This window comes from Pseudogymnoascus verrucosus (assembly GCF_001662655.1).
Source record: "Pseudogymnoascus verrucosus strain UAMH 10579 unplaced genomic scaffold scaffold_16, whole genome shotgun sequence".
Taxonomy (NCBI): domain Eukaryota; kingdom Fungi; phylum Ascomycota; class Leotiomycetes; order Thelebolales; family Thelebolaceae; genus Pseudogymnoascus; species Pseudogymnoascus verrucosus.
The window spans coordinates 382,673-396,331 of NW_017263667.1; the positions used below are offsets into that span (position 1 = coordinate 382,673).

Here is a 13,659-nt window from a genome sequence, read left to right on the forward strand (position 1 = left end):
GGGGGTCAGTCGAGAGCGGGTTTAACAGATCCCACCGGATTTTAGCAAATTATCTCCACTACAGGTCGATTGTCTATCGTTCTCTGATTAAGACATGTTGTGGTAGGAATGTAATGCCAGTTGGCGTAAGTTACTCCGTATGGATTATGTAGAGGATACAGATCGGCATGTTGGGGCCAATTCTATCTTGGCAACTTCCGTGGGGTTGACATTGGTTGATGACGCAAGTAGTATCACAGTGATAGCTTTGGAATCCGCGGCTAGCAATTGAAATCGTGACATGTAATTTAGAAAGTCATATATATGGCAAACACACTACACGGTATGTAAGGAATAAGATATACAAGAGTTTCAAATTAGCATACCCTAATGATCGATTTTGAGAGAGAAATCCACATGCGGCACGCCCTGGTGAATCGCGCTGGTCGAGATGATATCGATATCTGCTTCTGTTAGCCAAACCTCCGCATCCAAAGCATAACATGTCTGTCTTACCATTACACACGTACTCCCTCACATTCTCCCTCGTGAGTCCCCCACTACACTCAAGCAGAACTCCCTTCTTCCCCTCCCACCTACCCCGTATCGCCTTCGCTGCAATCTTCAGCCCCTCACCTCCAAAGTTATCCAACATCACCACATCCGCGCCTGCCTCAATCGCCTCATCGGCACCATCCTCACTATCAACCTCCACCTCGATCTTCAGCGCGAACCCGCCCACCTTCCGCGCCGCCCTTACCGCCTCCGTTATACTCCCTCGCGCCCAGATATGGTTATCTTTCAGCATGATCATGCTCGATAGATCATGCCTGTGAGCATCCGCCCCACCAACAAGCATCCCATACTTCTCCACCACCCGAAACCCCGGCGTTGTCTTGCGCGTTCCAGCAAGGATCCCAGTATATCCCGCACCACGCACCAGCTCCACCATCTCGTTACTCGCCGTTGCAACACCTGAGCACCTCGCCAGCGCATTCAGTGCCACGCGCTCGCCCAGAAGGAGCTGCCTCGTCGGCCCCGACACGGTCGCGACGCGGATAGGGTTCCCTGGTGTGGGCGCAACGGCGGAGCCCTCGGACAGGTGCCAGGTGACAGTGCAGCCGCATTGGGTGAAGACTTCGGTGAAGAAGGGGACGCCGGCGAGGATGCCGTTTGATTTGGCGAAAAGGGTGGCGGTGCGGGGGGAGGAGCCGACGACGTAGCCGGCGGGGTCGAGTGAGGGGCAGTCTTCGGCGAGCCAGCTAGTGATGAGGGACTTGTAGGAGGAGGGGAGGAGGTCGGCGAGATCGGGGGAGGACATGGTGACTGTTGTAGCCGTCGTGGTCGTCGTAGTGCGTAGATGGGATGTAGATTGGCCGGCGGTATGTGTTGTTCTTCTGGTGATAGTTGTAGTGGTCGTGGGATGCTGTGATGTTGCGGCGGTTTTCGGCGGGGTCGGGTCCAGTGAAGTGGAGACATTGTGCCCAGGCGGCCGGCGGGGTCTAGCGTGGCGCCGTTGGCGATCCGGCGATGGTTACTTTGACACTTAACACCTTGCCCCTTTTAACGCCTGTTGGTTCTGACTGTCTTAGTCGTACGGTCTAGTTTCCATGGCCTCCTAACTGGTGGTACGATGCATAGGTTGCGAAAAGGTCTGGCTGGCCATATAACAAGCACCAGCCTGCGAATCCTATCACCACTATAAATGTTTACTCGTTACAGCAACTGTGAGCAACATAATCGCTCTTTATGATTAAATATTATAATTATTACATCGCAGCTTGTCAATGCTCTGGTTACTCAGAGGTTGAGCTAAAAGAAGATTCTATTACCTTAAATTGTAGCTATCAATGCTGATAGATGTTCGATGGAACGAGTCAAGAACATAGTGCCGACGTGCAGATCAAAATAGATATGAGAAAGCGTATTGTCGAGACTTCTCATGGACAAGCAACTAATCTGCCCGCTTCCCGAGTTGGTCGAGGAGAATCTACTCCCCTCTCGGCCCAAATCCACAGTAACGAAGCTAAGGGCGATATCATCGAAAAGAAAGCTTCAAAAAATCGAACAGAGTTCTTACAAAATTTGGTCTACCATTGGGTTTTCATCCCCATATTCATCCTCATCAAGTATCTGGCGTTATGTATCGCTATTGGAGCCGTAATGACTATTGTTTTGGGTATGGTTGCCATCGGCGCCGCCATCGCAGCAACGATGGTATACTATTCATATCAGATGGGCATCGAGGACATTGTGAGGTATGCTATTCGCATCCATATGCGTAAACACATCTGCTAACTCTCCAAAGCTACTTATTCCGAGGAAGGGGAGTATAAACGTGCCGACGGAAGCAGATTGTAACTCTATGCAAGGCTGGTAGCCGTACTCCTTTCGCAGCTTCGGAATTCCTGTATTGCATATATTGCCGCCTTGTCGCTATCTGTCTCTCGGCCGGGTCTCGGTCTGCTTCCATGGGTTTTGATTTCGCAAGAGTCACGCGAGAGTAAATGTATAGGTGCATCTTCTGTGAACGTTTCCTCGACTGAGAGGAGATGCATTGCGCTAAGTGCGTTGTATACCCAACTTTGGCGTCTGAGGATTGAGGTAGTTTGTGGAGATTGGGTGAGCAGAGGTAAGATTGGGAAAGCGATGGGGAATTAGGAAATATCATGAGGCGGGAAGGCGCGAAGGGGGCCCAAAAGGTTTTCATTGGGGAGGAGTGAATGATAGAGGCAGTAAGAGTGAGGTGAGGAAGGTGCAAATAAGGACACTAAAAAACGTTCATTACATAAAGATTTCCATTAAAATGCCCATATGTGCAGAGAATATGTACGAGTACACGCTATATACCCCCAGGGCCCAGCAAAATAGTGCATATCGAAGACAAATCCGCCCAGCGCAATACATAACATGAATAAATCGTGCAAAAATGCAAAACAAAATCCCAAAATCCCAATCGGACACCAAACCCGGCGGGCCGCTTCTACGATATACGTGTGGCTCCGCAAAAACGGGGGGCCGTTTTAGCGCTCTGCTCTGCTCTCATCTCCGAAAAGATAAAAGAGAGGGAGAGTACGCTGATAAAATTATGATCCATGAAGGAACAAAAGAGAGTAGACTACAACGAGTGACCATGCGTCTTCGCCGCGGCATCTCTATATGCATCGCCCTTGTCGGTCACCTCCGCGTCGGGAGTCGAGGCATCGAGGACAGTCTCGCCCTTCCCAGCGGAGCTGTTGTCGGAGCTACGCACAGTAGTCATTTCGACCACCGCATCGTCCTCGTGCCAGAAATCACGCTTGCCGCGTGCTGCACGCACGACCCACGGTGGCAGAACGCCTCCGACGAGCTTGTACGTCCAAGGCTCCTTGTGCATCTTTCCGGGTGGGACACAGCGGCCGCCCGATGCCTTCTCGATGATCCAGACCGTGGTGTTGATGATGGCGTAGGTAACGATACCGCCGATGAGGCCGTAGGCAATGGAGTAGGTGAACGGCATAACGGCGAGGGTGACGAACGCAGGGATGGCGTCGCCGGGGTAGCGCCAGTTAATTGCGGCAGCGGCCTTGCACATCATGGAGCCGACGATGACGAGGGTGCAGCCGGTGGCCCAGGGTGGGATGGACGCGAAGATCGGGGCGAAGAAGATGGCGATGAAGAAGCAGATGCCCGAGGTTATGGCGGTGATACCGGTCTTGCCGCCTTCTGAGATACCGGCACCGGATTCGATGAAGGCGGTTACGGGGGACAGGCCGAAGAGGGAGCCGATTGTGATGCCGAAGGCTGAATGGGTTAGCATTTGTGGTGGGTAAGGATGAGTTGGGGGTGGGGCTTACCATCGACCATGTAAGCTACTGCAGAGCCTTCAAAATCCTGGGTGACAGGGTCGATCGCGCCGGCAAGATGAGCCATGGAGTAGAGCGTTCCGGTACAATCCATAATATCAACATAGAGGAAAGTGATGAATGCAAGGCCAAACTGCCCACTAGCGCCACTCAGGTTCCAGTGCAGGACATTAAGCGTCTTCTCGATGGGGTGGAAGGTGACCACTTGTTTGAAGAAGTCGAACATCTCATCTCCCGCAGGGGTGTGGGGGAAGTATGTGACAGATGAGTTGCGCGGCCAGGAGGTGATCGCGACCAAAGCGATACCAGCAATAATAGCGCCCTTGACTCTGTACATAAGCAAGAGGGCAGTAAGCATGCCACCGCAGAAGATCCCGATCCACATGGTTGGAGAGCGCATCTTCGTCGAGTTTGGGCATATACCATCTACCATTGCGGATGCAACGCAACCAGCAAGCTCGACGGGGGTGTCCTTCGCTCCAGTGATGAGGCCGATTCCCGCGCTGTAGCCCAGACCGATAATAGCTGATAAATTAGCATCCGCTGTATCAGTCTCAGAGGCCGAAGGAACTTACTCAAGTAAAGTCCAATGCCTACAGATGAGGCCAGCTTGATGGAGGCTGGAATAGATCTCGCGAGCCATTGGCGCAGTCCCAGCAGCGAGAGTCCCACAAAAACCAATCCCTCCACAAAAACTGCAGTAAGCGCGAGGTTATATGAGACAGGTCCTGATCCGTGGAAGCCGACAACTGTGTATGTGAAGTAGGCGTTCAGACCCATTCCAGGCGCCAGGGCAATCGGCATGTTCGCGCAGAGTCCCATCATGACGGAGGTGAGAGCGGCAATGGCAGCGGTACCGGTGACGAAGTCGCGGTGGATAATCGCAAGACAGGACTGATAGCCTGGGTCGTCGTCGCAACTCGTCATGCCCGCGGGGCACTCGCAGGGGCCGCCGCTGTCGGTGAGGATGGTGGAATTGACCTAGACACCGTCAGTTGTCGCTCCGAGGATGGCTGTAGAGAAGCATACCGAGATGATGTAGGCCATGGCGAAGAAGGTCGCCAGGCCGGCTCTGATCTCCGTCAGGAAGCGCGAGTCCTTCCTCTCATAGCGCTGTGCTGTGTTAGATTCTTGCAGCGCAGGCGCAGAGACCGGGTACTCACATGTCCCGAGCCCTCGAGGCGGAAGCGGCGACCGACGAAGCTGTTCGCAACGCGATCATTGATGATCTTCGCGTAGTCCTTCATGTTGGAAGTGGTGCGTCAGAGAAGCTGTCCGGCGCAAACTCTGAAGTGCAAGAACAAGATCCCAGTGCCTACGCAAGGGAAATCTGCTGTTTATGTAGAAAGTCAGCGTCTGAGAGTCGGCACTCGACGAACGCGACTATGAATATTCGGCGCGTGTGAGAAGGGAGAAGCAATCGCGGTTCATGTGGCCATGAGTAGAGAGGCTTGAAGAAGATTCTTGTGACGGTTCCGGCCGAGTTGCCTTATCTCGATCTTATGCAGACCATGAAATTGGGATTGGAAATGACTTACCACCCACAGGATGCGGACCTTCAAAGGTTATGCACGAAAAAGCTTTTAGTTTTCTTCTGACATGAGATAAGACTAACCCCGAAGAAGTATCAGGTCGAATTAAATGGTAGAGCTAGTAGAGCTAGTGCTTCTAGTATGGACTTCTTCGGGTGGATTTCGGTGAGGATCCAGCCAACTAAATGTTCTAGAGACAAATAGGGTCAGCTAGGGTGCTAAGTGCGGGGAGCAGGCACGCGAGGACCACAAGCCAATGGTTATCAGACCGCGCTCTAAGACCACTTAGAAAGCAGGAAGACAGTAGTCCGAAAATAGTAAGAAGGTAGTAAGAAAGTAGTGTGGAATGCGGAAAGTGCGTGTTAGAAGTGGAGAGTGGAGATGAGAGAAGATAAGGGAGATGAACGGGAATAGTAGAAGAGAAGATCGGGAATAGTTCGAGAGGTATAAGTGTCAAAAAACAAGAGTAGGTTGTGGGTTTACTTGTACCTGAATATATGGGTATAAGGTGAATAAGGAAGAGCGGCAACGAGGGGGTTGATGATTCACACTGATGTACTACACACTTTGGCGTGTTGTAATAGAAAGCTCTTAAAACCCATAGCCATTCCAACTAATGATCGCTACTGCCGAAATTCCATGCCGTGTACAGTACCATACATAGAAGGTGGTGCTGTACTCCATAACTTAACTTTTATAGATGTGGGTGGCGACCGCTCTCCCGTCGTCGTCTGCCGGCAACGCCGAAATAAAATGAAAATAATCAATTAAAGCAGTCAAACAATTAAAAGGGACGATAAAACAATAAAACCGACGTACCGTAATAAAGACTCCGATCTAGGCCAAACCTCGGCTCGTACCACAACACCCTGCTACCGATCCGCCACGCGACCGCCACCCCACCCATCGGCGAATCGGCGCTCCGCCCGTATCTCTCCCGACGCCGCCTTATCATATCTCTCCCACGCCCATCCCTATCACCAGTACGCCACCAGTACGCCACCACCACCCCATTGGCAACGTCAAGCCTCTATCATTTCCCCGCATTACGGACCCCTCCGCAGGATCTACGTTGGAGCCATGCTGATACCAGGAACTGGCGGGATGTGGCGAGCTCCGGGCTGCGTGGTTGTTGGTAGGATATTATCTCGTGCACCCCTGACGATGTCTGAGTTGCGCGGACGGGGTGGTGGATGAACTCGGGGTGATACGGCCATGGGGGACTGCGCGACTCGGAAGTATCAGATGAGTTCAGATCCGCCGAGCGTACCGAGCCTTTTCCTGTATTCGCCGAAAGGTGACTATATGGGCGTTATACAGAGGATAGTTGTCGCAGGTGAGTTGCACAGAAGCTTCCTCCTGCCAAGGCCCATGATTGCTTGCGGGAAAAGTAGAGACGGAGATGGTACGTAGTACAAAGGGGTTCTCGTTCCATGCGAGCCACTGTTTGGTGCTTGGTCATGGAATTTTCGTGCTGTTGCTCTTTCTTCATGCGAGTTTATGCTTGATGCTTGGTAATGCGGCCGTTCTTTTTTGGCTCTGTGGAGTTGTTGCCCCTTGCTTTGAGGCCTGGAAAGCTGAGGTGATCAGCTGGTGGCAAAGGGAGATGGAGTTGAGGAGAGACATGATGACAGGGGGGTTCAGACGAAGAGTTCAAAGAAGGCAGGAACAAGGTTCCCAGGGAAGGTGCGAACAAGGAGCCCAAGGAAAGTGTGAACGAGGAGCTTAGGGAAGGCGCGACCGATGATTTTATTGAAGGCTCAAACGACCTCAGAGAAGGTGCGAACGCGGAGGAGCTTGCCGCAGTTGAGATGTGGGCTCACTACCGCTATTCACTCCCGCCACTGTGCCCCATCTCCCGTCAGTCCCGACGGCTCAAGTCTGGGGCGGTTTACCCCCTCCGCATCCGCATCCGCATCCGTTCCACGAAGAGTACCATCAACATCTCCCTCCTCATCATGATACTCCTCTTCCACTCTCGCACCCTCGCCAATCAACAACCTCTCGCTCTCCCGACCCCCACGGGAATCCTCGAGGTCACCAGGCTCCGTACCACTCATGAAACGCATCCAAGCAGGTCGAGTCCATGCAGTGCTTCTCATCTGCGTGCTCAGTATAGCCACCTGAAAGGATTAGCAAGCTGCTACACAACCGCTACAAGCAGACGACCTCCACAGCCCAGATCTCCCCTCCGAGGGCACTGGAAGAATCACGCACCTTCACCACAAAAACCGCCACGGCAACCCCAACCAACACCCCCGCCATCCTCTTCTCCTCCTCCGCCCAAGCCCGTCCGCACGCAACTTCCCTCCCCAACACCTCCCTACACTGGTCCGCGCCGCTCTTCCCATGCGGAAACGGCCATGCCCGATCTACCACGCTATTAAACCCACAGCATGTCCACCGATCCTGGATTCTCCGTATCGCATCTGCGTTCTTTGCGCGGTATAGTGCTGACCAGCGCTCTTCAAGGCCACAGCTCGCAGGTAGATATGTGAGTGCCCAAGTCGCAAGGGCGGTTTCGAAGGTGGTGATGAGAGTGAGGAGAGTGGTGAAGGTGGGAAGGTTGGAGGGGCGGAGGAGGCGGGTGAGGTAGGTTGTCGTGAGGGTCGTGAGGATTGGGAGGAGGGTTATGAGGAGGGGAAGAGTGAGGGGAAAGGGGAGAGAGAGGAGGCGGATTTGGCTGTAGGCGTAGCTGGCGGACGGTGTTAGCATTCGGGAGCTGGATGAAGGCAGGATCATGTGGGAGGACATACCCAGCAAGTGCTGTTAGGAGGATGATGACCTGTGGTGATGATGTTCGTTAGCTGTATTCTCTGTGGCGTGAAACATAGCAAGAAGACTTACAGCAGCAACTGTTACTACCGCAATTTGTACGAGTGTCATCGTGAAGGTGTGTTGTTCGTTTGCAGCGGCTTCCAGGCTAGAAAGCAAGGGCCACGAATATATCCGGCTTTGAAGATAAACTGTGTCGAGGTTGTCTTAGAGTATGAAGACTCGAGCGCAGTGTAATCTGGAGTGCAAAATGTAATCCCTTTGACCACATCAAAGACATGTAGAGGAGCGTTTGGGGTGAGAACGTACGCAAGGCTGACCGCCAAGACATGTTGTTGGTGGGTGGGCTCCCCTGCTCGATCTACGAACCAGTTGATGCGCTGGTACCCATTTCCCCGTCGTTGTCGCCAGACGGTCTATTCTGGAACTATAGTAATCGAATAAGCTATGCAGAAAGTCTCTAAGGGCCATAGCCATATATATTTAAAGTTTTGTGTCCCTATGTTATTGATGGACGATTTCACGAAGGCTGCTCTGTGTATCGATCATCGTACAGCTAGCGTTAGCTAGCTGCGGTAAGACAATGTCATCTCGGGGGCTAATAGTGAATAGTGACAGGGGTCAACACCGTTCATCAGTGTTGGGCGCGTAGCTCGGCGGTGACCCCCTCGCCCTACCAATGCAGGTCATAATACATGAGGATCAAGATGTGCAGAAGCACTGTCTACAATTGCCTCTCTTACCCTTACCCCACCTGAGCATAGGTTATTATCATGCTTCGTGCAAGACGCCATTGATCCCAAAGCCACGGCTTTATATGTCCTCCAGCGAGCATCCCAAAATGGCAAAGATTTAATACACAGGGAAACTGAGCTCTACACCCTCCTTGAAGACTGGAAAAGGCTTGTAAAACGATGTCCAGCTCTCTCTAATTGCTCCCTTATAGAGCGTTGAATTAGGTTAGCTAAGATCTCTTTTAGTTACATCGCCAACCCAGGTATCAGCGGCGACGAAGTCCTTGGTTGCGGAACGTGATGGCGGATTCTGCTGCATAACGAGGCGACCAAAAGTATGGTGCGATGTCTTTGGCTGGAGTCGCCCTATGTCTGTCCGCATCGTTCCAACAGATGTGATTAACAGATGTGATTACGGGCCTAGAAAACAGCACTTGCAAGGTAGGCAATCTCTATCGTTGGCATGAAAATGCTAACCTAGCATTCTTAGTACACGTTAAGCTATGGGTTGGTCCGTCCTTTCGTTGGGATCGAGAACGACAAGGGGAAGATAGTCCGCTCTCTTGAGGTCGTTAGTATCTCTACAAAGGAGCCCCAGGGATTGCCTCTCTCAAGTGCCTTTCTCTTTAGCATCCATGCCCGTTTCTGTAACTCTCTACGATGGGTTCAAGTTCAAGATCAGATGCAGCGCGGCTGGCCAGGAAACGCCTTCTGGCACAGCTGCAAGACGACATTTCGCAAAATTATGAGCTGTACAATTCCTATGTTTAGGCGTCTGTGGCTTTATTTTCCCCGCCGGACTCACGCGCTCACATACCGGCTTCTTCTACAAGTTGGGAATAAAATGTATGGGAGGACGCTTGATTGGGTGCAACGTGTACCTTTTGGATTGTACATCAAGCATGGTCCAGGCAAGTTTGTCCCAAGAGGCGAAGGGCCTGCACTGAAGCTTGTCGAGCAGTACACAAAAGTTGTAGCTCCGAGGCTTATAGACTTGCTTACAACTGAGAGCAAGACCTATCTCGTGATGACGCGCATACCGGGAATTCCGCTACAAGAGGCTATTCAGAGCTTCTCGTACGCGGAACGGTCGCAACTAGCAGCCGATATACGGGGTTGCGTCTCCCAATTTCGCCAAATCCCAAACCCTAACGACGCAGCTATCTGTAGCGCAGATGGCGGTCCCACCTTCGACTATCGACTCGAAGACCCGGCAGGGCCATTCGACAGCGAGGAAGCTTTTAATAAACATGTTATATTTCGGAAGAGTCTAAGGTCGGCCATACACGACCATCGCCATAAGATATTCTTCTCTCACGCAGATTTTAGCCCGACGAATATCCTGGTTGAGCGTGGGAAGCTCTCTGGCATCGTCGATTTTGGCTGCGCAGGCTTTTACCCAGAGTACTGGGAGTATGCGAAGGGGATCTATGGTCACTTTGGGCTGGAAACTGCGTGGCCCGGTTCCTTGTCGGATGCATTTTCAGGGTTGTATAAGGATGAATTAGCTGCAGAAAAGTTGCTATGGGAGAATGGGAACTCATTTTAATACACAGCACATAAATTTAGAACTTAAGAAAAACTGTTCGGCATATACAATGATGTATCTCTGTACTAATTTATTATAATCTGCCGCCTCTAAGTGTTCTCATATTATGAATTCCAATATTGTGGAAAGGAAGTACGAGGATGGGGGCATGGACATTATCCCCGCTCCAGTCAGCGCCAACCGCTGGTACTGCGGAATCTACATTGTTGTATCTGACACCTACGGCATGCTTTACCATGTGAGCAACAAAAACGACGATAGCAAATGGATCTTCCAAGAACGTATGACGGAAAATGTTGTTGCATCCCACACTATCGTTGCTGCACTACATATCGCAACCGACATCCAAGAGCAACGCCTAGCGTCCGTCCACGATATCCTCGTTGCCACGCCAGCTATTGCCGATGGCGGCATGGACCCGAAGTCGGGATTGCATTTCGAGAGCAGCGTGTGGGTGATGGAGGTGTTGGATAGGCTTCGTGCCGCAGGGTTGATTCAAAATGAGCCGGCTAAAGATGTGGTTGAGGAAGCATATCGGCTTGCGAATCTGGCATCGCTTATTGCGTCAAAAGAGATGAGGAAATCGGATGGCCTCATTGCGTTAGGTGGTAGGAGTTGAGAGATTGTCTATTCTCATATTGCCTAGATAGTGTCCATTTGGCTAGTTAGTGGGTACATTTTCAGGGTTGTGGGGATGGATTGGTGGCAGAACAGTTGCTGTAGCAAAATGATAATCTGTAGTAGTCTGTTATCGATTTAGGGTTTGCCAAATACGGTTATTCATATGTGGGAGGTGTATTAATGAGAACTGTTCCGGCGCTTCCTGGCAAAATCGGATTTGCAGTGTCATAGAACGCTTCTTCATTATAACCTATCAAGATTCCCCTTGGGTTTAATTATAAAAAGGATCATAATCAGAATAATAACCGGAGGAGATAGATTCCTCCTCCTCCGACATCACATCGTCTTCATCATCTTCATCTTCGTCTTCCTCCCACTTGTTCAAGCCCGCTATCTGCTTCACCGAGACAACGAATCGATCTTCGTACGCAGCTCGAACCACCTTTCTCGTTCTCCATTGGAAAGTATCTGCATGGGAGACTATGAACATCACCGCATTATAAACATCTGTGCTGTCCTTCATTTCATCCTCAAACTCGCCACGCAATATAAAATACAGCAGCTGAAAGGCTGAGTCGCGCGCCTTTGACCTGTCGCGCTTGATCGAATTTGAGGATTTGCTCGCGCCTTTGTGAACTCTTCTGCCAGTTTTCAGACCGCCAATGATCTCGTTGAGAGATTTGCCACCAAGAACATCAATGCATAGAAACTCATACGTCTCGCAGAGAGCATGGTGTTGGGCAAGATCTGGGGGAATGGATCGGAAGCATTGGCGAAAGCCGAATTCCATCCCTTCTAGGGCTGTATCAAAATGGGCGATGGGACCGTGGACAAGCTCCTTTTGTTGATTTTGGGCTTTTGTTCTCTCAAAGTTGGCAAAGGCTGCCAGATATGGTATTTCGGACAGCTCGATATGGTAGTCGTTGCCCCCAATTTTGATTGAGGTGGTGGTGGTTGGATACTGGGGCTATCATATGAGGCAATATCAGTTCAATCGACCTTCATTAATTTATGAAAGTTTACTAGCCTCTGTCACCCTGAGGTCTTCGAAAAGTTCGTTAACCTCTTCCATTTTGAGATTCCTTGAATACGTCAATGTGGATGTCAAGTGAAGGCCACAGGAAGCGATGTAATAACCTTCAAAACATGCCTTCTCCTTTGGCAATTTCATAGGCTGGGTTTCGTTATTCATCATGCAACGGTGCTGTTCTAAATAGACGATCCAACGGAAATCCTAGTTGCAAACGGTAGTCATAATGTTTGCCACAGCGAGAAGTGGTTTGCTGTGGTTATAAGTCACTGGTTACTGTTAAATGAACAAGTACACCTTGTTCGTTTCAGGCGCTTATAATCGCCTCTACTATTAACTTAACTTGTAAAGTACTTGTTATAACCGACCAATACTGTACTACCTACACCATTATTACAGCCTTGTGATGTTATATTGCAAACGGGACGGCGGCCGGGTGAAAGGCGTCAACCAACATGGTTGTTTCTTCCAAGCGCGCGCGACGGCCTCCAACAGCTCGGTGAGCGATGACAGCCTCCGCACTGATGATAAAACTTCGTGGTGCCTGTGACCTACCCTGATCATGTTTGCTCACTCTAATATCCTATGCGCCTTGTGAGTCGCTTTCCAGCACCTGTTGGCTCCAACATCTCTGTGGTCTCGGTGTGCTGCCTCAAGTTGGTTCAGCCACGCTCGTGACTGGGAGGCCCAACATGGCGACCTCCTCGGTCGACCTCCTTCGTCATCGTGAGAATTATCAGTTCCAAGTCTGTGGCGCAGTTGGGATGGAATTTATTTATCATCTACGCTGTGTCTGTTCATATTTTAAAATGATCCAAACTCCTCAACACAGAACCTCAAGCAGCGATAACCCCCCTTCCGCATTCTCACATTTTCTCATAATATATACACCTACCTCACCACAAGCAACCACACCATGAACGGGCACTACTCCGACGGCGGACTCTACATCCTCCTCTCCCCCCTCGGCGGCGGATACTACCACCATGCCCTCTACATCCACGTCTCCCACCCCTACGGCATGCTCTACTACCTCAACCCCGCGACCGCGACCTCCCCGTCCACCCTATGCGACCAACTGACCGAAGACATTCCCACTTCCCGCACCATCATCGCAGCTCTCCTCATCGACCCCGACGTCCGCGATCACCGTCTCGCGAGCGCGCATGACATTTTAGTCGACACCCCTGTCCCTCCAGTCTCTACTTCTGCTAGCACTTCCGCAGATATCGCGAGCGCCAGCAGCGCTTGGGTCTTCTCAGCACTCACACGCCTCGGTGCAGCGGTGTTCGGCATCGATGAGCCCGTCGCGCCGTTGATGGAGGATGCTGTGCTCCTAGCTTCCTTTGCGGCCTCGAACGGGTCGAGCGAGATGAGAGAGTCGAGGACGGTACGGGCGAAGAGGAAGGCGGCGGAGATGTGGGAAGTGAGGAAGTGTGGTGTTAGTGGGTGTGAGACTTGTGCTATGCTTCTCCAGAGGGGGTGTATGGATGGGTGAAGGTCACGGTGGTGAGTTTTGAGGCTGCAAAAAGGTAAGCAGAATGGGCAGGATTGGAAGTTGGGGTCGGCAAGCTAATGCGATTAGGACATGCTG

General features: G+C 51.4%; 7 protein-coding genes across 7 annotated transcripts; 3 read left to right on the top strand and 4 right to left on the bottom strand.

Moving 5' to 3' along the window:
- Positions 1-366: 366 nt before the first annotated feature.
- On the bottom strand, positions 367-1,408 carry VE01_04565 (uncharacterized protein; the record flags this gene model as incomplete). Its single annotated transcript, XM_018274036.2, has 2 exons — positions 496-1,408; positions 367-443 (listed from the first exon to the last, which is right to left on the bottom strand). Exons 1-2 carry the CDS (start codon positions 1,298-1,300, stop codon positions 367-369), a joined length of 882 nt encoding a protein of 293 aa, XP_018131253.1. The 5' UTR covers positions 1,301-1,408.
- A 1,689-nt stretch (positions 1,409-3,097) lies between these two features.
- On the bottom strand, positions 3,098-5,943 carry VE01_04566 (uncharacterized protein; the record flags this gene model as incomplete). The annotated part of the gene is made up of 6 exons (XM_018274037.2): positions 5,846-5,943; positions 4,988-5,546; positions 4,854-4,937; positions 4,400-4,805; positions 3,816-4,349; positions 3,098-3,762 (listed from the first exon to the last, which is right to left on the bottom strand). Exons 2-6 carry the CDS (start codon positions 5,069-5,071, stop codon positions 3,098-3,100), a joined length of 1,773 nt encoding a protein of 590 aa, XP_018131338.1. The 5' UTR covers positions 5,072-5,546; positions 5,846-5,943.
- A 1,245-nt stretch (positions 5,944-7,188) lies between these two features.
- VE01_04567 (uncharacterized protein) lies at positions 7,189-8,242 on the bottom strand (the record flags this gene model as incomplete). The annotated part of the gene is made up of 4 exons (XM_018274038.1): positions 7,189-7,479; positions 7,574-8,051; positions 8,113-8,141; positions 8,204-8,242. The coding sequence occupies 4 exons, from the start codon at positions 8,240-8,242 to the stop codon at positions 7,189-7,191; spliced, it is 837 nt and encodes a 278-aa protein (XP_018131339.1).
- A 154-nt stretch (positions 8,243-8,396) lies between these two features.
- On the top strand, positions 8,397-10,456 carry VE01_04568 (uncharacterized protein). The gene is made up of 2 exons (XM_018274039.2): positions 8,397-9,306; positions 9,356-10,456. Exon 2 carries the CDS (start codon positions 9,548-9,550, stop codon positions 10,412-10,414), a length of 867 nt encoding a protein of 288 aa, XP_018131251.2. The 5' UTR covers positions 8,397-9,306; positions 9,356-9,547; the 3' UTR covers positions 10,415-10,456.
- A 64-nt stretch (positions 10,457-10,520) lies between these two features.
- Positions 10,521-11,033, top strand: VE01_04569 (uncharacterized protein; the record flags this gene model as incomplete). The annotated part of the gene is made up of 1 exon (XM_018274040.1): positions 10,521-11,033. The coding sequence occupies one exon, from the start codon at positions 10,521-10,523 to the stop codon at positions 11,031-11,033; it is 513 nt and encodes a 170-aa protein (XP_018131337.1).
- Positions 11,034-11,306: 273 nt separating this feature from the next.
- Positions 11,307-12,107, bottom strand: VE01_04570 (uncharacterized protein; the record flags this gene model as incomplete). The annotated part of the gene is made up of 2 exons (XM_018274041.1): positions 11,307-12,002; positions 12,072-12,107. The coding sequence occupies 2 exons, from the start codon at positions 12,105-12,107 to the stop codon at positions 11,307-11,309; spliced, it is 732 nt and encodes a 243-aa protein (XP_018131248.1).
- Positions 12,108-12,981: 874 nt separating this feature from the next.
- VE01_04571 (uncharacterized protein) lies at positions 12,982-13,563 on the top strand (the record flags this gene model as incomplete). Its single annotated transcript, XM_018274042.1, has 1 exon — positions 12,982-13,563. The coding sequence occupies one exon, from the start codon at positions 12,982-12,984 to the stop codon at positions 13,561-13,563; it is 582 nt and encodes a 193-aa protein (XP_018131247.1).
- Between the last annotated feature and the right edge of the window lie 96 nt (positions 13,564-13,659).

Coding starts and splice junctions, on each gene's coding strand:
- VE01_04568 (XM_018274039.2), top strand. CDS start 9,548: ATGCAGCGCGGCTGGCCAGGAAACGCCTTCTGGCACAGCTGCAAGACG.